Consider the following 21,118-nt stretch of genomic DNA (forward strand, 5'->3'; position numbering starts at 1 on the left):
GAGAGAGGTGTGTAAATGAGACAGCATTGCTCTTCCATCAGGGTCTAATTCATTAATGCTAGAATCCATGCTAAGAAACACTTCACAGCCTTATCCATTGCATCAGACAACTTAGTGAGCATGCTGAACATTCATGTAAATGTGAACATTTCAATAGGTGGTATATCTCAGACTGGGTTGGAGTTGGATTGTAGATGACACTGAGCAGAGAGCTAATCTCTACTCCCTAATCCCAGTCTATACAGCCTCCCTGTTCACTTAGACCACAGGACCACCTATCTGCAACTGGCTACCTAACAACACTGAACTGGCTAGAAACAAAACTGGACACACACACAATAAGACAAAGGCATCTGTATCCGTCTGACAATGTAAGGGACGTGTGTGTGTTGAAATGTCAGTTTAGTACTTAGGCTGCTGTTAATGAGTGGGGATGTATGGGTAAAATTAGAGATAAATTATTTAGTGTCAGGTTACAACACCCACAGGACAAGAGAAGGGTGTGTTTTTGTGTTTCTGCACACGATGTTGTACTAGGGGGACACCAGCTGTACCAGTTGATTTAATAACTGACAATAACAATACTCCAGCCTTTTGGAGACCGCAACTGGTTTCTTAGTGTGCATGTAAACACAACTGTAGAATATCTTACTGTGGACATGGTGCAGTTGTGTTGTTTTTATCAGGGTTTATTAATGCACTAGTGTTGTTTTCAACCTCTGGGTTTTCTAGTTGGTTCTAGTTGAGTGTAATCTGAGTTAATCTTTGAGAGATAAAGAAAGAGAGAGGGAGACATAGAAAGAGAGAGTGATGGATAAGTATTTCCCATGGTTCTCTGCATGGCACTCTAGGGCTGTTGTAGCAGCCTGATCACTAGGAATAGACTTTGAGTTTGGACATTTGAAAAGGTCCTGAGAACATCGGTATATTTACCTTCCTGGATGCTCACCAAAACAAAAGAAAAAAAAGCACACCACTCAGACCACTGCACTACAGCAATTTACAATGCTATTGCAAGCCGTGAGAATACTTTATGGTACACTATGAGAAAAAAAGGTTCTACCTATGGGGACAACCGAAAACCCCTTTTGGAACCATTTTTTAACCACACGCAATTAACCCTGTAACCATGCGGAATTAATATATCAAAAATAGATGTTCTTCCATAATGCGTCAAATTTCAAAGGGAAACTATGAGATCTTGTTGGGTATCGGGGGGGGTTCAATCCCTTGCCCATGCATGGAGTGGTCCTAGGCAGTTTTAATCGCACTCCCCAAATGGAGCAGATCATTAATGGCCTGTTTTAAAAATGGTGATTATAGATAATCAACATTTTGGTAGAAATTAATACATTTCTTGTAAGGGAAAATCAAGTCTGAAAGTGGAAATTACGAACTTCGGAAGCCTTTTTAAACCTAAAATACACTACAAGTTTTAACCTTTTACTGCAGTGGGCTAAATCAGGTTCATACAGAGTGATTCTTGGTAGTCTAAAACAAACCTACTTTGAATCAAAAGCATACAACTCACACTCTGTCACGCCCTGATCTGTTTCACCTGTCCTTGTGCTTGTCTCCACCCCCTCCAGGTGTCGCCCATTTCCCCCACTTATCCTCTGTGTTATGTTCTGTTAATTACTGATGTCCCCTTTAAGAATGGAGCACCCTTGGTCATGCGCAGTGTTGTTCTATGTTATTCTGGTACTAACTCGTTTTAGTAAATGTGAAGCTCCAGTTCAATTTCTTGTATTCAGAGTCTTTCTTATTATACAAATAAGTAATAAGAGCTAAGACACTACACTCTGGGTATTTATACCTGTGTTTTCTGTCTGTCTGTGCCAGTTTGTCTTGTTTGTCAAGCTTACCAGCGTTTGTCCTGTCAGCTCCTGTCTTTTCCCAGCCTCTCTTTTTCTCGACCTCCTGGTTTTTGACCCTTGCCTGTCGCTGATCCTGTACCCGCCCACCTGACTACTCTGCCCGTCCCTGAGCCTGCCTGCCGTCCTGTACTTTTGCTCCTACTCTGGATTATCGACCCCTGCCTGCCTTGACCTGTCGTTTGCCTGCCCCTGATGTTACAATAAACATTGTTGCTTTACACATTCTGCACTTGGGTCTTACCTTGATTCCTGATACACACATGGTTATGGGAAAGCTCTCATGCAACAGGGTGATCAAATGAAGATCCTACCTCTGTATGTACAGTTCCTTCAGAAAGTATTTACACCCTTTGACTTTTTCCAAATTTTGTTGAGTTACAGCCTACATTTAAAATGGATTAAAGTTTACATTTTTGTCATTGGCCTATACACAATACCCCATAATGTCAAAGTGGACTTGTGTTTTTCAAAATATTTACAAATTCATTAAACATTTTAAGATGAAATGTCTTGAGTCCATAAGTATGGACTTATGTTATGGCAAGCCTAAATAAGTTCAGGAGTAAAAATGTGCTTAACAAGTCACATAGTAAGTTGCATGGAATCACTCTGTTTGCAATAATAGTGTTTCATGTGATTTAATAATGACTACCTCACCTCTCTACATACAATTTTCTGTAAGGTCCCTCAGTCGTGTAGTGAATTTCAAACACAGATTGAACCACAAAGACCAGGGAGGTTTTCCAATGCCTCTCAAAGAAGGGCACCTATTGGTAGATGGGTAAAAATAAAAAAGCAGCCGTTGAATATCCCTTTGAGCATGGTGAAGTTATTAATTACACTTTGGATGGCGTATCAATACACTCAGTCACCACAAAGACACAGGCGTCCTTCCTAACTCAGTTGCCGAAGAGGAAGAAAACCGCTCAGGGATTTTACCATGACACCAATGGTGATTTCAAAACAGTTATAGAGTTTATTGTCTGTGATAGGAGAAAACTGAGGACGGATCAACAACATTGTATTTACTCCACAATACTAACCGAAATGAAACAGAGTGAAAATAAGGAAACCTGTACACAATTAAAACATTCCAAAACATGCATTGTGTTTGCAACAAGGCACTAAAGTAATACTGCAAAAAATCTGGCAAAGCAATTCACTTTTTTGTCCTGAATACAAAGTGTTATGTTTGGGGCAAATACGATACAACACATTACTGAGTACCACTCTCCATATTTTCAAGCATAGTAGTGGCTGCATCATGTTATGGGTATGCTTGTAATCGTTAAGGACTGTGGAGTTTTTCAGGATAAAAAAGAAAAGGAATGGAGCTAAGCAAGACCCTAGAGAAAAGTCTGCTTTCCACCAGACACTGGGAGATTAATTCATATTTCAGTAGGTCAATAACCTAAAACACAAGGCCAAATCTACAATGGAGTTGCTTACCAAGAAGACAGGGAATGTTCCTGTATGGTAGATCTAAATATTTGACTAAATCTACTTTAAAATCTATTGCAAGACCTGAAAATGGTTGTCTAGCAATTACATTTTTTGTTATCCATTTTGAATTCAGGCTGTAACACAACAACATGTGGAATAAGTCAAGGGGTATAAATACTGAAAATGGTTGCCTAGCAATTACTCTTTTTTTAATCTATTTTGAATTCAGGCTATAACACAACAAAATGTGGAATAAGTCAAGGGGTATGAATATTTTCTAAAGGTTCTGTATGTATGTATACTTACATAAACTACGTTGACATAGTCATCATCAGACAGAGTCTCCAGCATCTCACTGACTGAGGTCTTGATCAGCTTCAGAGTCAGACCAGACACACTGCCACTCCTATAGACATTTAAGCAGTTTAATCCGTCTATCGACATGTCTGTAGACAATTGTCATAGTGACATCATGAACATTCATCATGAACATTCTACTGTCGTTGTCGTTATGATAAAGTATACACACAAAAACGACAGGCTGCATGACATCAGTAGCCTGGTGCTCCAAATAGCATACTTTCTCTAGTTATAAACCCATCCGTTTAAAAATGAATTAAGTAAATGCCAAACTATCAAGCCAGGCAAATAAAAACTATTTTCTAAACAATATTTTAAAATGTTGCTAGCAAGCTCATTAACTAGCTGTCGATCCAGTTCAAATAATGACCAGAGTATAGCTGACAATGTCTTAACTTAAGCTACTTATTAGTCATTATTAGAGGAAAATAAACTCACAAAAACATCATTATTTACAAGATATAGGCGAGCTTACAGAAAATAGCTTACTGACACAGTGTGACGAAATAGAAGTAGGTCATTCTATCAGAGAATTTTAGAACTCCTGCATCATCTTGTCACAGGAGGATTTGGTCTGGTTGCTGTGTCAGTCCGGTAACCACGACAACGGACGCTGCAACAGTCTTAAACTTCTTTAATGTCTGTGCGACAAGGAAACTGACATTCGCAGCGACAGTATACAGACATTCACCGTAGTATAAATGAAATGTCATTTCGACCAGCGACACTATAATTGTCTAATATTTGTTAGACCAGGTATAAACTGGCCTTTAGATTCAACCCAAAGAATTAGAATGATGAAGTTATATTTATATGATTAAACCTAAAACTACACTGCAAGATACAAGAGGGAGGTACTCTGGTATACTGTACTATGTTGGGCTAGTATGTTGGGCTAGTAGGGTTAGTAGGGTATAGTGTTACTATGCGGTAATGCATGTTGTGACTCACGCGTCCACTAGGATCAGCATGTCCTTGGGAGAGGCAGCTCCCTGAATGTACCTACACACACCAACACGCACGTCATATACATACAGAGGTTATAAATATACTCACAGTACACACAGAGGTTATAAACACAATACATACAGAGGTTATAAACACAGTTGTAGGCGCCTGAGCAATGGAGCAAACGGAGCAGCTGCACCCCGACTTTCAAAATAGGGGAGCAAATATTTGTTTTTGCACCCCACTGTTTTACCAGAAAATGATCATGATCCATTAGGTAATTTGTCATTTTCAATGATTAGCAATGTTTTGAGCTAGTCTTTATTAAAATAGATATGTCCATTTTATATATCATGTACAGTAATAACTAACAGATTGCATTTTGCACCCCTCCCCCATCGCCTCAAGATGAATGGTTTTGACCACTGAACTTTTTTTTCTCTTCAGCGAGCCATTGTTTTGGTTCAGTGCAGATAGAAAGCACTCGCTGCACCACTGGTGTTTAAAATCAAAAGGCACTTGCAAAATATCATTTTTTATTTATTTTGTTGTGCTGTTGTTACATTTGTATCGTTGTTTCAATTCCAATGGTGTCGGTCCAATGGTGATGTTACACATATATTGAGCTGCATGCCCCACAAGTAAATTCATTGTATCATTTCACTTTTCCTGTAAGAGCCATGATCTGATTAGGCTTCGCTGTAGCGCAGACTTCATTAGCAGAAAACTGCATGTCCGGTAGCTCGCGGGCTGTCAATGAGCAGCTCGCAAGTAGATAGTGAAAAATAATCAGTAGGCCTAATTTACATTATTAAATCTGTTAAATAGTTTAATCTTCAAGCTGTTCAGGAATTTAACACCATTCTGCCTTTTGCCATCTATTTCCCCAACTTCAATCAGTTAAATCACATTATTAAAATGTTTTGGTAACACTTTACATTAAGTTGCCCCAATTTCTATGTAAATACACTGTAATAACTGTTAACAACATAGTAGTTAGTAGTAGTTCTATGTAAATACACTGTAATAACTGTTAACAACATAGTAGTTACATAGGTTTTACCATGTAATGACATGGTAATAGGGTTGTTGCTGAATCAGTTATCAGATAATTGGAGCAAGGAATATGTAATTACACATTCACTTGCTGAACGTTTATTCCACATGTGGAGCTACTGATGTTACAACACATTCTCTTGTTCGACTATGTAATTCATGTTTTGTAATTACACATTTGAAATCACCTGTGAATTGCCATGATAATAACACAAACCAAAATATGATGCCCATGAACACAGTGCATACAACGGTTATGAACTCTTATTGACATACAGTATATTTTATGTACAGTTGTGGCAAGAAGTTTTGAGACTGACACAAATAATAATTTCCACAAAGTTTGCTGCTTCAGTGTCTTTAGATATTTTTGTCAGATGTTACTATGGAATACTGAAGTATAATAACAAGCATTTCATAAGTGTCAAAGGCTTTTATTGACAATTACGTGAAGTTGATGCAAACAGTCAATATTTGGAGTGTTGACTCTTCTATTAAAAGACCTCTGCAATCCACCCTGGCATGCTGTCAATTAACGTCTGGGCCACATCCTGACTGATGGCAGCCCATTCTTGCATAATCAATGCTTGGAGTTTGTCAGAATTGATGGGTTTTTGTTTGTCCATCCACCTCTTGAGGATTGACCACAAGTTCTCAGTGGGATTAAGGTCTGGGGAGTTTTCTGGCCATGGACCCAAAATATTGATGTTTTGTTCCCCGAGCCACTTAGTTATCACTTTTGTCTTATGGCAAGGTGCTCCATCATGCTGGAAAAGGCATTGTTCGTCACCAAACTGTTCCTGGATGGTTGGGAGAAGTTGTTCTCGGAGGAAGTGTTGGTACCATTCTTTATTCATGGCTGTGTTCTTAGGCAAAATTGTGAGTGAGCCCACTCCCTTGGATGAGAAGCAACCACACACATAAACGGTCTCAGGATGCTTTACTGTTGGCATGACACAGGACTGATGGTAGCACTCAACTTGTCTTCTCCGGACAAGCTTTTTTCCGGATGCCCCAAACAATCGGAATGGGGATTCATCAGAGAAAATGACTTTACCCCAGTCCTCAGCAGTCCAATCCCTGTACCTTTTGCAGAATATCAGTCTGTCCCCGATGTTTTTCCTGGAGATAAGTGGCTTCTTTGCTGCCCTTCTTGACACCAGGCCATCCTCCAAAAGTCTTTGCCTCACTGTGCGTGCAGATGCACTCACACTTGCCTACTGCCATTCCTGAGCAAGCTCTGTACTGGTGGTGCCCTGATCCCGCTGCTGAATCAACTTTAGGAGACGGTCCTGGCGCTTGCTGGACTTTCTTGGGTGCCCTGAAGCCTTCTTCACAACAATTGAACCGCTCTCCTTGAAGTTCCTGATGATCCGATAAATGGTTGATTTAGGTGCAATCTTACTGGCAGCAATATCCTTGCCCGTGAAGCCATTTTTGTGCAAAGCAATGATGACAGCACGTGTTTCCTTGCAGGTAACCATGGTTGACAGAGGAAGAACAATGATTCCAAGCACCACCCTCCTTTTGAAGCTTCCAGTCTGTTATTCAAACTCAATCAGCATGACAGAGTGATCTCCAGCCTTGTCCTCGTCAACACTTACACCTGCGTTAACGAGAGAATAAATGACATGATGTCAGCTGGTCCTTTTGTGGCAGGGCTGAAATGCAGTGGAAATGTTTTTTCTCTCCAATTTACATGGCAAAGAGGGACTTTGCAATTCATCTGATCACTCTTCATAACATTCTGGAGAATATGCAAATTGCCATCATACAAACTGAGGCAGCAGACTTTGTGAAAATGTATATTTGTGTCATTCTCAAAACTTTTGGCCACGACTGCACATAGAGAACCTGGTTTCTGGTGTGTGTGTGAGAGAGAGAGGTTTCTTACCAGGGCCTCCTGCGTACATCGTATAGGTCAATCTTACTGGGGGTCTTCCGAGCATCCATCCATGGAGAGGCTGGATAGGAGAGACAGAGTCTGGGTTAACAACAATACTGTGGAACTGGGTTAGGATCACTGAAATACATTGTGACTATTTGATGAAGTCTAACGGAGGTTGTTGTTGTTGTTTCATAATGCATACATGATAACAACCCTTGCTACAGTATAAAGCTCATTATCATTCATAAACTCAGTCAACAGTAGTAAGGCTGATTAAATATTCATCTGATGCAGTCAGTAGAGTTCAGAAACTATCACTAACTTCCTTTTCTAATGACGTTCTGTATAGATCCTATCTAGGTTAATGCTTTGTGTATACTGGGTAGAATCCATGTAGGAATTTTGACTCTGTTTATATGCATACAATATAAACAAATTAATAAAAACTAGGATACAGTTGGCTACAGGAGCACAGTGACATAACAACGATAATATAGCTTCAATGTGCATGTGTGTTACCTGGGTAGTATCGGGCCAGTCCAGTAGCACTACCAAACACCTGCCAGAGCAGAGTAGGGTCATCCTCTCTGTTCTTCTTAAACACATCCTCCAGCGCCTCTGTCCAGTTCAACTCATTCAGCACGATGTTGGCTACCCACACACGTGCACACACACAAACACACACACACACACACACACAAACACACAAAACAGATAGTTGGATTTAGATTACGATTCCCAATTACATCAAGAAATTGATCAATATTGACAAAAGTGTAATGTACAAAAATGGGGAGAATAATTCAAATAGGATAATAATAATGTGACTGCTTGAATCCAGTCTGTGCTGTCATATTGAACAAAACCACACAGTGACGTGAGCACTGCACTCAAACACATGCAGAGGAACGTGGTGGTTCATGAGGAGAGATGAAAGATCTGAATACAGCAGGTGTGTGTGTGTGTGTGTGTGTGTGTGTGTGTGTGTGTGTGTGTGTGTGTGTGTGTGTGTGTGTGTGTGTGTGTGTGTGTGTCATATTCATGAGTATGAGAGACACAGGGGTACAGTGTAAGAGAATTAAGCTAAGCAGAGCACTGAACTGTGTCATCTCTCTTCTCTATCCATCTTTCACACAAAAAACATTGGCATTACAATGAACATACATAGACAGGAGTTGGCTAACCCCAAAACAGATCTTAACAAAACAGTTCCAGATGAGAGTGCCTCTAGCAAGAGATAAAGCTGCAGACTGAATCCTCAGACAGAGCATTCATTAATAACATTCAGATACGCCCTCTCGTCTCCCTCTTCCATTAGTCAGGCAAATATTATACCATTTCACTGCCCAAAGCAATGACTGACTGCGTCAAGGGGCTAGCGTTTAAACCTGACTAACTAAACCATTCTCCACTTCACATTTTAGTCATTTCGCAGAGGCTCTTATCCTGAGCAATTTACAGGAGCAATTAGGGTTAAGTGCCTTAATCAAGGGCACATTGACAGATTCCCCTAGTTGGCTCAGGGATTTAATCCAGAAACCTTTTGGTTACTGGCCCAACCCTCTTAAACCCTAGGCTACCTGCTGCCAGGAAACTGGGAAGAACACAAAGGAACGGAGGGACTTTGTGAAAATAAATATTTTTGTCATTCTCAAAACTTTTGACTACGACTGTACATAGGGCACCTGGTTTCTGGTGTGTGTGCGTGCGTGTGTGAATTGAGCGATCAGAGAGGTAATCCCAACCCTGACTGAGCTGAGTCATCCACACCACCAGGGAAGAGGCTAACCAAATGAAGAATACAACATATCAGTCATATCACTCACAATCTATGTCATTATAGTCATTCACAGTCTGGTCAACTGGTTGCCTAACTTCACCCCAATTGCTTCCCTTCTTTCTTAATCTCTCTCTCCCTCTTTCTCTCTCTCCCCCCCTCTCATGTAACTCAAGGGGCCACTTAATGCCTTTTTGATGGATAGCCTTCCCTCTCTCCTCTGTGCATGTGTGTGTGTGTGTGTGCATGTGTGTGTATGCCCTTACAAAAAAATCTCACTTTGACATGTGAATTGCAAGTTTTTTTATTGAACCTTTATTTAACTAGGCAAGTCAGTTAAGAACAAATTCTTATTTACAATGACGGCCTACCCCAGCCAACTCTGAGCCAATTGTGCACCACCCTATGGGACTCCCCAATCATGGCCAGATGTGATGTAGCCTAGATTTGAACCAGGGACTATAGTGACACATCTTGCACTGAGATGCAGTGCCTTAGACCAGTGCACCACTCAGGAGCCCAACTCTCCCTTTAACATGTGGAATTGTAAGTTCATAAAGAAAAACAATATCATGTAAATATCAAACTTCAAATTAGATTTGTACATGTGATTGTTTTTCACAGGTCAACTTGCAATTCCACATGTGAAAGTTAAAATCCAATTTGCAGTTTCACATGTAAGAAAACTCGACATATACTCTAATGTTTGCAAACAAAGTAAATGTAAACAAACCCAGTATAACTTAGCTTTTTTTGATCCAAAATGATGTAGCAGTCAGTCGTCTTTGTCCTTCGTCTTGTCGTGTCCCTTGTGTATATCTTTTTTTCTATCTTTTTCTTCGCATATCTTTTTGATATATTTCAAAAAAAGATATAAAATCATCATTACTCAATGCCTAGGTTTACCTCCAATGTACTCACATCCTACCATACCTTTGTCTGGACATTATGCCTTGAACCTATTTTATCGCGCAGAGAATCCTGCTCCTTTTACACTCTGTCCAAACGTACTAGACGACCAGTTCTGTTAGCCTTTAGCCATACCCTTATCCTACTCCTCCTCTGTTCCTCTGGTGATGTAGAGGTTAATCCAGGCCCCGCAGTGCCTAGCTCCACTCCTACTCCCCAGGTGCTCTTATTTATTGACTTCTGTAACCGCAATAGCCTTGGTTTCATGCATGTTAACATTAGAAGCCTCCTCCCTAAGTGTGTTTATTCACTGCTTTAGCACACTCTGCCAACCCGGATGGCCTAGCCGTGTCTGAATCATGGCTTAGGAAGACCACAAAAACCACCTGAAATTTCCATCCCTAACTGCAACATTTTCCGTCAAGATAGAACTGCCAAAAGGGGGCGGTGTTGCAATCTACTGCAGAGATAGCCTGCAGAGTTCTGTCTTACTATCCAGGTCTGTACCAAAACAATTCGAGCTTCTACTTTTAAAAATCCACCTTTCCAGAAACAAGTCTCTCACCGTTGTTGCTTGTTTATAGACCACCCTCTGCCCCCAGCTGTGCCCTGGCCTCATACGTGAATTGATTGCCCCCCATCTATCTTCAGAGCTCATGCTGCTCGGTGACCTAAACTGGGACATGCTTAACACCCCGGCTATCCTACAATCTAAACTTGATGCTCTCAATCTCACACAAATTATCAATGAACCCACCAGGTACAACCCCAAATCCGTAAACACGGGCACACTCATAGATATCATCCTAACCAACTTGCCCTCCAAATACACCTCTGCTGTTTTCAACCAAGATCTCAGCGAACACTGCTTCATTGCCTGCTTCTGTAATGGATCTGCGGTCAAACGACCACCCCTCATCACTGTCAAACGTTCCCTAAAACACTTCAGCGAGCAAGCCTTTCTAATCAACCTGGCCCGGGTATCCTGGAAGGATATTGACCTTGGATGAAAGGTGCACAGATGCAGCTTGGATGATATAGCTTGGATGAAAGGTGCACAGAGGTGCCTAGAGTAAACGGGCTTGCTCCTCAGCCATAGTTGCTAATATATGCATAGTATTATTACTATTGGATATAAAACACATTGAAGTTTCTAAAACTGTTTGAATTATGTCTGTGAGTATAACAGAACTCATATGGCAGGCAAAAACCTGAGAAAAAATCCAAACAGGAAGTGGAAATTCTGAGGCTGGTCGAGTTTCAACCAAGATCCCATTGAAATCACAGCGAGAAATTAATGAGTATTCACTTCCTATGGCTTCCACTAGATGTCAACAGTCTGTAGAACTTTGTCTGATGACGCTACTGTGAAGGGGGGCCGAAGGAGACAGGAATGAGTCACCACTGTCATGAGGTGACCATTCTTTGACCATGCGCGTTCACATGAGAGGGAGCTGCGTTCCATTGCTCATCTGAAGTCAACGTAATTCTCCGATTGGAACGTTATTCAAGATTTATGTTAACAACATTCTAAAGATTGATTCAATACATCGTTTGACATGTTTCTACTGACTATTATGGAACTTTTGGACATTTTGTCAGGTTTTAGTGAACGCGCTTCGTGACTTTGGAATTGTTTACCAAACGCGCTAACCAAAGTAGCTAATTGGACATAAATAACGGACATTATCGAACAAATCAAGCATTTATTGTGGACCTGGGATTCCTGGGAGTGCATTCTGATGAAGATCATCAAAGGTAAGGGAATATCTATCATGTAATTTCTGGTTTCTGTTGACTCCAACATGGAGGCTAATTTGACTATTGTTCTGAGCGCCATCTCAGATTATTGCATGGTTTGGTTTATCCGTAAAGTTTTTTTTTAAATCTGACACAGCGGTTGCATTAAGGAGAGGTATATCTATAATTCCATGTGTATAACTTGTATTATCATCTACATTTATGATGAGTATTTCTGTTGAAACGATGTGGCTATGCAAAATCACTTGATGTTTTTGGAACTAGTGAATGTAACGCGCAACAAAGCCTACTTCACTCATGCTGCCAAACATACCCTCGTAAAACTGACCATCCTACCGATCCTCGACTTTGGCGATGTAATTTACAAAATAGCCTCCAACACTCTACTCAACAAATTGGATGCAGTCTATCACAGTGCCATCCATTTTGTCACCAAAGCCCCATATACTACCCACCACTGCGACCTGTACGCTCTCGTTGGCTGGCCCTCGTTTCATACTCGCCGCCAAACCCACTGGCTCCAGGTCATCTACAAGTCTCTGCTAGGTAAAGCCCCACCTTCTCAGCTCACTGGTCACCATAGCAGCACCCACTCATAGCACGCGCTCCAGCAGGTATATCTCACTGGTCACCCCCAAAGCCAATTCTTCCTTTGGCCGCCTTTCCTTCCAGTTCTCTGCTGCCAATGACTGGAATGAACTGCAAAAATCACTGAAGCTAGAGACTCATATCTCCATCACTAGCTTTAAGCACCAGCTGTCAGAGCAGCTCACAGATCACTGCACCTGTACATAGCCCATCTGTAATATAGCCCATCCAACTACCTAATCCTCATACCATACTGTATTTATTTATTTATTTTGCTCCTTTGCACCACAGTATCTCTACTTGCACATTCATGTTCTGCACATCTACCATTCCAGTGTTTAATTGCTATATTGTAATTACTTCGCCACCATGGCCTATTTATTGCCTTACCTCCCTTATCCTACCTCATTTGCACACACTGTATATAGACTTTTTCTACTGTATTATTGACTGTATGTTTGTTTATTCCATGTGTAACTCTGTGATTTTGTTTGTGTCGCACTGCTTTGCTTTATCTTGGCCAGGTCGCAGTTGTAAATGAGATCTTGTTCTCAACTAGCCTACCTGGTTAAATAACGGTGAAATAAAAAAAGAAACATGGTTAAAACTATTATTTTGATATCATGGATGGTCAGTCATTGCATCCAGAATGTAGTCTCCAGCACCATCCATCACCTTTTACTGAAACTGTTGTGGGGAAACACTTTGTTCATGTTTAAATGAAGGATTGCCACTATAAACACCTTTAATAGAGTCATAGTGTTATTATATGATGCAATCCTCGAGTGAGGGAGTTACTTTTGTGTCATTAATATCAAGTAAAACTTCTGAAGTCGAGAACAACATTTTTAGTATTGCAAACAAAAAGAATGATATTGAAAGCAAATCATAAACCCAAAAGTATTGATAGCGAAACAACATTTTGCAAGGATTTTCTTTCATTTGTGAGAGCAAAAAAAAACATTTTCACTGATTTTCTTTAATGATAACGCAATTAAATAAAACACCTCCCTCTTTCCTGAAATTCTCCCTATCTTTGGTTATGTTGCCCTGACCTTTGATTTCACTGCCTTTTTTTCTAGTTGCAAGGTTTTGCACATTCATTCCAGCAACATAGCACCCTGCATCCCACTGCTGGTTTACTCTGAAGCAGAGCAAGGTTGATCCTGGTTGCTTCCTGGATGGGAGACCAGATGTAGCTGGAAGTGGTGAAAAAGAATAATGTGAAAATGTTTTTCTTCATTTTTCTTCATTGTGTTCACACATTTGTCAGATTTTTTTATAATTGTTTGCATATATCTTTTTAATGGTTTGTACACAGTTTGAGGTTTTGATCCACACTGATGAGGATATGAGAGGCAGGTGGATGGACACAGGTGGTGAGTGGAGAAGAAGGGAGAGTGATGTGATGTGATGTGTCGTGTGTGTGTGTGTGTGTGTGTGTGTGTATTTGTTCATATGAGTGTGTAGGGGGCCTTCATTATAAAAACATTACATTCATACATTGCATTGTGGGGATGTGATCTCAATTAATGTGGTGTCTCTCTATCTCTCTGTGAAATACTTTACAACTATAGTCTTTGGGTCTCTTACTTCAGTCACACCTTGGACAATTCCATTGGTTATCTTGTGCCTAACAAGCCAAATCAAGCTCATATCAAGCAATACAAAATGTAAAAGGTTCAGGTCGGCAGCATATTGGCAAAAAACGCAGCAGAAACTCAGAGACTGCTGGAGCATGTTCCTGTAAGTTTGGTATCGATGATCAATGCTCAAGAGGGTGATCCTAAAGATTTCTCTGTATTGGATTGCTTGTTTAACATTTTCTGAGGCAGCAATGGGAGGTCTGACTATGGCTCCTGCCCATTAGTGAGTTCATAATTCTGTCACGCCCTGAACTTAGAGAGCCTTTTTATGTCTCTATTTGGTTTGGTCAGGGTGTGATTTGGGTGGGCATTCTATGTTCTTTATTTCTTTGTTTCTGGCCGAGTGTGGTTCCCAATCAGAGGCAGCTGTCTATCGTTGTCTCTGATTGGGGATCATACTTAGGCAGGACTTTTTCCCACCTTTGATTGTGGGTAGTTGTCTATGTGTAGTGGCCTGCGAGCACTACGTAGCTTTACGTTCGTTTGTTATTTCTTGTTTTGTTGGCGACATTATAAATAAACAAAAATGTACGCTCACGACGCTGCGCCTTGGTCGAGCGTGACAGAACTACCCACCACAAAAGGACCAAGCAGCGTGGAGAAGGGGACTCATGGACTTGGGAGGAAATCCTGTACGGTAAAGGACCCTGGAGGCAGGCTGGGGAATATCGCTGTCCAAAGGAGGAATTAAAGGCAGCGAAGGAGGAGCGGCGACGGTATGAGGAGGCAAGTAATCGAAGCAGGCACGAGGGGCAGCCCCCCCCCCCCCCCTCTCCGGGGGTTGGCGGAGTCAGCTTATAGATTGGCGGAGTCAGGTTATAGACCTGAGTCAACTCCCCGTGCTTACCGCAAGGAGCGTGGTACTGGTTAGGCACCGTGTTATGCGGTAAAGTGCACGGTGTCTCCAGTGCGCGTGCACAGCCCGGTGCGCTCGGAGCCATCTCTCCGCAAGTGCCACGCTAGAGTGGGCATCTAGCCAGGGCGGATTGTGCCAGCTCAGCGCTCTTGGTCCCCGGTGCGCCGTTTCGGCCCAGGGTATCCTGCGCCGTCTCTGCGCACTGTGTCTCCAGTGCGCTGTGACTGCTCAGTGCGTCCTATGCCTGCGCTCCGCCCGTGCCGGGCTAAAGTGGGCATTCAGCCAAGAGGAGCGGTGCCAGGGATAAGCACCAGATCTCCAGTGCTCCCCCACAGCCCGGTTCATCCTGTGCCTGCTCCCAGAACCAGGCCTCCTGTATGTCTCACCAGCCTGGTGAGCCCTGTGGCAGCCCCACGCACCAGGCTGCCTATACGTCTCCTCCCTCCAGTGATGATCCATGGCACGAAGCCTCCAGTGATGATCCATGGCACAAAGCATCCAGTGATGATCCATGGCACGGAGCCTCCAGTGATGATCCATGGCACGGAGCCTCCAGTGATGATCCATGGCACGGAGCCTCCAGTGATGATCCATGGCACGGCGCCTCCAGTAATGATCCATGGCCCGGAGCCTGCAGTGAGGATCCATGGCATGAAGCCTCCAGTGTCGGTCCCCAGTCCGGAGCCTCCAGCGACGGTCCCCAGTCTGGGGCCTCCAGCGACGGTCCCCAGTCCGGAAGTGTGTGGGCAGAACTGAAAAAGCGTGTGTGAGTAAGGAGGCCTACAAACCTGATTCAGTTACACCAGCTCTGTCAGGAGGAATGGGCCAACATTCACCCAACTTATTGGAAGCTTGTGGAAGGCTACCTGAAACGTTTGACAAAGTTAAACATTTCAAAGGCAATGCTACCAAATACTAATTGAGTGTATGTAAACTTCTGACCCACTGGGAATGTGATGAAAAAAATACAAACTAAAGTAAATAATTCTCTCTACTATTACTCTGTCATTACACATTCTTTTAAAAAAGTGGTGATCCTAACTGACCTAAAACAGGGAATTTTTACTCGGATTAAATGTCAGGAATTGTGAAAAACTGAGTTTAAATGTATTTGGCTAAGGTGTATGTACACTTCCGAATTCAACTGTATATATATATATATATTCTCTCTCTCTCGCTCTGTTTACTGATTTCTATGAGGATTATAAATAGCAACAGCTTGTACTATTACCCAGTAGGCCACTGGGCTGACACATACTCATTACGATCCACCAATCACAAATCTTAACCCCCCCCCAGAGAACGCAGGAGGAAACATGGCAACAAGCCCCGACCCCTGCCAGCAGAGTCTGGGAAGGGACAAGATAAACACACACTCTAGCTTACACAGACACCTGCACACACACACACATACTAATTTCCCACATGCACCCTCTCCCTCTCTGTGAGGTCAGTAGAGGGTAACCTTGGATCCAGACGCTAGCTCAGCAGGCCGAGGTGCATGCTGAAGGAGTGACTCCATCCTGCTGCCTCTACGTGTGAGGGCTGACGCAACACACCACACGCTACTGACCCTAAACACAAACACACTGACTCAGTAACGAACACCCACACGTGCGCAAGTAAGTCCAATCACACACACACACGAACACACACAGAAAGCAGCACACCGATCAATATTAGACAAAGCAGCCAGATTTAATGTCAGAAGGACTCAGGAGACACACCTTTCAGACAGCAGGTAAATACTAGTGAAACACATTGCTACCAACCAACCCATTATTTTTCTAAACTAATCCAATCTATAAGGGGTTGGAATTATGGCCCCGCTACTGAGATGGTTGTTCCAGTTTAGATGATTTAGTTAGTCTTACTTGTCAAGGTCTTCACCACAGCAGTCATTCTGAATGCAGATTGTGGGTGATACAATAGTCAAATTGTTGGATATCCTCCCTCTGGTTGGATTCTGATATAATTACTAAACACTTCACAAACCAGCATATTATGATTTGCAGGTATGAGCTGTATACCATAAAGGTAACTTGGATTAACAACCAGAATTAACTACAGATAGTGTCTTGCAAAAGTATTCATCCCCCTTGGTGTTTTCACTATTTTGCTGCATTTCCGTCTGTAATTTAAATAGATTTTTATTTGGATTGCATGTAATGGACATGCACAAAATAGTCCAAATTGTTGAAGTGAAATGAAAAAAATAGTATTAAAAAAAAACTGAAAAGTGGTGATTGCATATGTATTCACCCCCTTTGCTATGAAGCCCCTAAATAAGATATGGTGCAACCAATTGCCTTCAGAAGCCACATAATTAGATTGCACATAGGTGGACTTTATTTAACTAAGTGTCACATGATCTCAGTATACTTATATATACAGACCTGTTCTGAAAGGCCCCAGAGTCTGCAACACCACTAAGCAAGGGGCACCACCAAGCAAGCGGCACCATGAAGACCAAAGAGCTCTCCAAACAGATCAGGGACAAAGTTGTGGAGAAGTGCAGATCAGGGTTGGGCTATAAAACAATATCTGAAACTTTGAACATCCCGTGGCACACCATTAAATCTATTATTAAAAAATTGAAAGAATATGGCACAACAACAAATCTGCCAAGAGAGGGCCGCCCACCAAACTCACGGACCAGGCAAGGAGGGCATTAATCAGAGAAGCAACAAAGATATCCATGAAAGGGCTGCAAAGGACCACAGCGGAGTTCTGAGTATCTGTCCATAGGTCCCATTTAAGCCGTACACTCCACAGAGCTGGGCATTACGGAAGAGTGGCCAGAAAAAAGCCATTGCTTAAAAAAAAAATAAGCAAACACGTTTTGTGTTCGCCAAAAGACATGTGGGAGACTCCCCAAATATATGGAAGAAGGTACTCTGGTCAGATGAGACTAAAATGTAGCTTTTCGGCCATCAAGGAAAATGTCTGGTGCAAACCCAACACCTCTCATCACCCTGAGAACACCATCCCCCACAATTAAGCATGGTGGTGGCAGCATCATGCAGGGGGGATGTTTTTCCATCGGCAGGGATGGGGAAACTGGTCAGAATTGAAGGAATGATGGGTGGCGCTAAATACGGGGAAATTCTTGAGGGAAACCTATTTCAGTCATCCAGAGATTTGAGACTGGGATGGAGGTTCACCTTCCAGCAGGACAATGACCCTAAGCATACTGCTAAAGCAACACCCGAGTGGTTTAACGGGAAACATTTAAATGTCTTGTAATGGCCTAGTCAAAGCCCAGACCTAAATCCAATTGAGAATTTGTGGTATGACTTAAAGATTGCTGTACACCAACATAACCCATCCAACTTGAAGGAGCTGGAGCAGTTTTGCCTTGAAGAATGGGCAAAAATCCCAGTGGCTAGATGTGCCAAGCTTATAGAGAAATACCATACCATAACATATTTTTGATTGTTTCTTGTTTGTTTCACAAGAAAAAAATATGTTGCATCTTCAAAGTGGAAGACATGTTGTGTACATCAAATGATACAACCCCCCCCCCCCCCCCCCCCCCCCCAGAAATCTATTTTAATTCCAGGTTGTAAGGCAACAAAATAGGAAAAATACCAAGGGGGTGAATACTTTCACAAGCCACTGTATTCTGGTTCATTAAGTAAGCTAAACTTAGATAGTGTTTTGGGTTGTTGAGTTAATTACACCATGCTCATTCAAGGTTAGCTTTCTGAAAAATATTTTTATTTTATTTGGACAAGTTAGCTGGCTAACTCATTGATCCTGCTTTGTTGTATACCCATCTGATGTTCCCCATTAGTCAGGATTTTCAGACCACAATGTTGAGAATAACTAGACCTTGTGAAATGTATAATACATTGGCCATGAAGGGCTTACTTTCAATTAAAAAACATTCAGTTAGGCAGTCACTTGGTAAATGCTTCTGGACTGAAACTTAATGAATGCAACAACCATGTCTCTGTCACTAATAAACACAGTCATGGGTGTGTATTGGTCAAATTCACTCACAAGGCATGCTGGGAAATATGAAAATAAGACTTTACACCCTACAGTGTTAAACCCCCCCCCACCCCCCCAAATACTGTAAAACTACGTGTTGTTCCGTAACACAAAAAAACAGCAAAACCCATGGCGTTAGGGAACCAACACTCTAGGGGTGTTTGTTTTTCAACACTTTGAAAAATATTGGTTTAACACTTTTTCAATGGGTCACATATACACACTAAGTGTTACATTTAACACTAGGTGTTAGAGTTCTGATCTAAAATTGTCCGTACATGACCCCAAGGTCCTTTTCCAGTTAAAGACACATAAAGAATATAAACATAAATATGTTGCTCTGCTGTTAATAAAGGTACCATTTATCTAGGGATTTGTACAGTCTGTGTCATATCTATGGTTACGCTGTGTGTGTGTTTATGGAGGGGGGTGTAGTGTGTGTGTGCGCGTTCATGCATACATACGTGCATGTGTGTATAGTGCAAGTATGTGTTTGTGTGTGTGTACCAGAGGAGGCTGGTGGGGGGAGCTATATGAGGACGGGCTCATTGTAATGGCGGTAATAGAATAATTGGTAACGGTATCAAACACATCAAACCACATGTTTGATTCTGTACCATTTATTAGATTCCAGCCATTACAATGAGCCCTTCTTCCTATAGCTCCTCCCACCAGCCTCATCTGGTATGTACTCACAGCCATCGTAGATGTCAGTAGGGATGTGTACAGCAGTGTCGTTATCAGAAGTGAAGCGTTTAAACAACGGGTCCTCCTTAAAGGCTGGCCTGATCCGGTTCTTCCTACCCTCTGTGTGATTCACCTCCAACTAGAAGAGAGGAAAGGAGAATATTAGACAGTGATTTATAACAGACTACAACCTATGTCCACATATTGTATATGTATGAAACAGGGAGGCTAAGACCAAGTAAATGTACATGTCAAATCCACCGTCCCTCATTAGACGCATGTCTAGTTATTATACTACACCGGTTTAGAGAAATAAATGGTGTGTGGAGAAGGCTAGGTTAAACCTGCCTCATTTTCAAGCCAAAACATGTTTAGCCCAAACTCTGTGGATTAACATGGGGTAGGAAAAGACTCCTAATAAAGCAACAGTAGCAGCTCATACATCTCAAATGTCAATTAAAGTGGAAGCACACCAGGGACCTTTTCACCTAAGAGAGAGGATGAGGGGCAGGGGATATTTAGACAGGGAGGGAGAGAGGGAGGTGTAAGGGAGGAAGAGAGAAAGGGAATGAGGAGGTAGGAAAAGAGGGAGAGCAAAGAGTGAAAAGAGTGAGTTGGAAAGAGAGGCGGGAGCTGTCGTAGACCAAACCACTAGTCTTTTTCTGAGTGACATTGTGGGTTGATTATAGATACAGCTCTGTGTGAGACCCATTTTTTCGTTCATTGGCAGAAAAGGAATAAAAATACTCACATTGTCCTTTGCATTGTAGTAAACAATGTCACCATCCTGTAACAAATGACACAAATATCCCTAGTGAGCATTTTGTGTGTGTGTGCGTGTGTGTGTGTATGTGTGTTTGTTGGAGAGAGTTTCAAGTTTTATTAGTCGTATGTACGGGACACATACAGACACATACATCATTCAGCGAAATGCTTATTTACAGGTTCCTTCTCGACATCAAATAAAAAATAGTAAAAGATAAAAGAGAGAGAGAGAGAAGCGGTAATTGTGAGGTAGAGGCCATCTGTGGACATAAGTGGTTTAATGGCCCACAATATGTCATGAATAATAACAGTTAAATCTCTTGATGACAACAGCATGAAACCATATTGGTTCAACTATTATTAAACAAGATATATGGCCGCTAACTCAAGCGTGCCAGTGTTTGTGAGTGTGAGTGGATGTGTGTGTGTGCGTTGAAACCCTATATTCCCTCCTTTTTAGCACATAAAGAGAGCAGTAATAAGACACCATGTACTATAGAGTCATCTGAGGTTGCCGTCTCTCAGCCAATGGGTGGTGAATGTTCCAGTACTAAACAGATG

The 21,118-nt window shown here is 41.9% G+C and overlaps 1 protein-coding gene across 4 annotated transcripts in view; it reads right to left on the bottom strand.

Annotated features, from left to right (window-relative positions):
- The window catches only part of LOC129867000 (voltage-dependent calcium channel subunit alpha-2/delta-1-like), a 138,276-nt gene that overhangs the window by 79,814 nt on the left and 37,344 nt on the right, over window positions 1–21,118 (bottom strand). For all 4 annotated transcript variants that reach the window (XM_055940077.1, XM_055940076.1, XM_055940078.1 and 1 more), the window contains 6 exons: window positions 20,544–20,579; window positions 19,802–19,931; window positions 8,092–8,223; window positions 7,579–7,648; window positions 4,632–4,682; window positions 3,627–3,726 (listed from right to left, as the gene is read on the bottom strand). In XM_055940077.1, the coding sequence (XP_055796052.1) occupies window positions 3,627–3,726; window positions 4,632–4,682; window positions 7,579–7,648; window positions 8,092–8,223; window positions 19,802–19,931; window positions 20,544–20,579 (519 nt within the window). The remainder of the gene's footprint in view (window positions 1–3,626; window positions 3,727–4,631; window positions 4,683–7,578; window positions 7,649–8,091; window positions 8,224–19,801; window positions 19,932–20,543; window positions 20,580–21,118) is intronic.

This window comes from Salvelinus fontinalis, chromosome 12 (genome assembly GCF_029448725.1).
Source record: "Salvelinus fontinalis isolate EN_2023a chromosome 12, ASM2944872v1, whole genome shotgun sequence".
Taxonomy (NCBI): Eukaryota; Metazoa; Chordata; class Actinopteri; order Salmoniformes; family Salmonidae; genus Salvelinus; species Salvelinus fontinalis.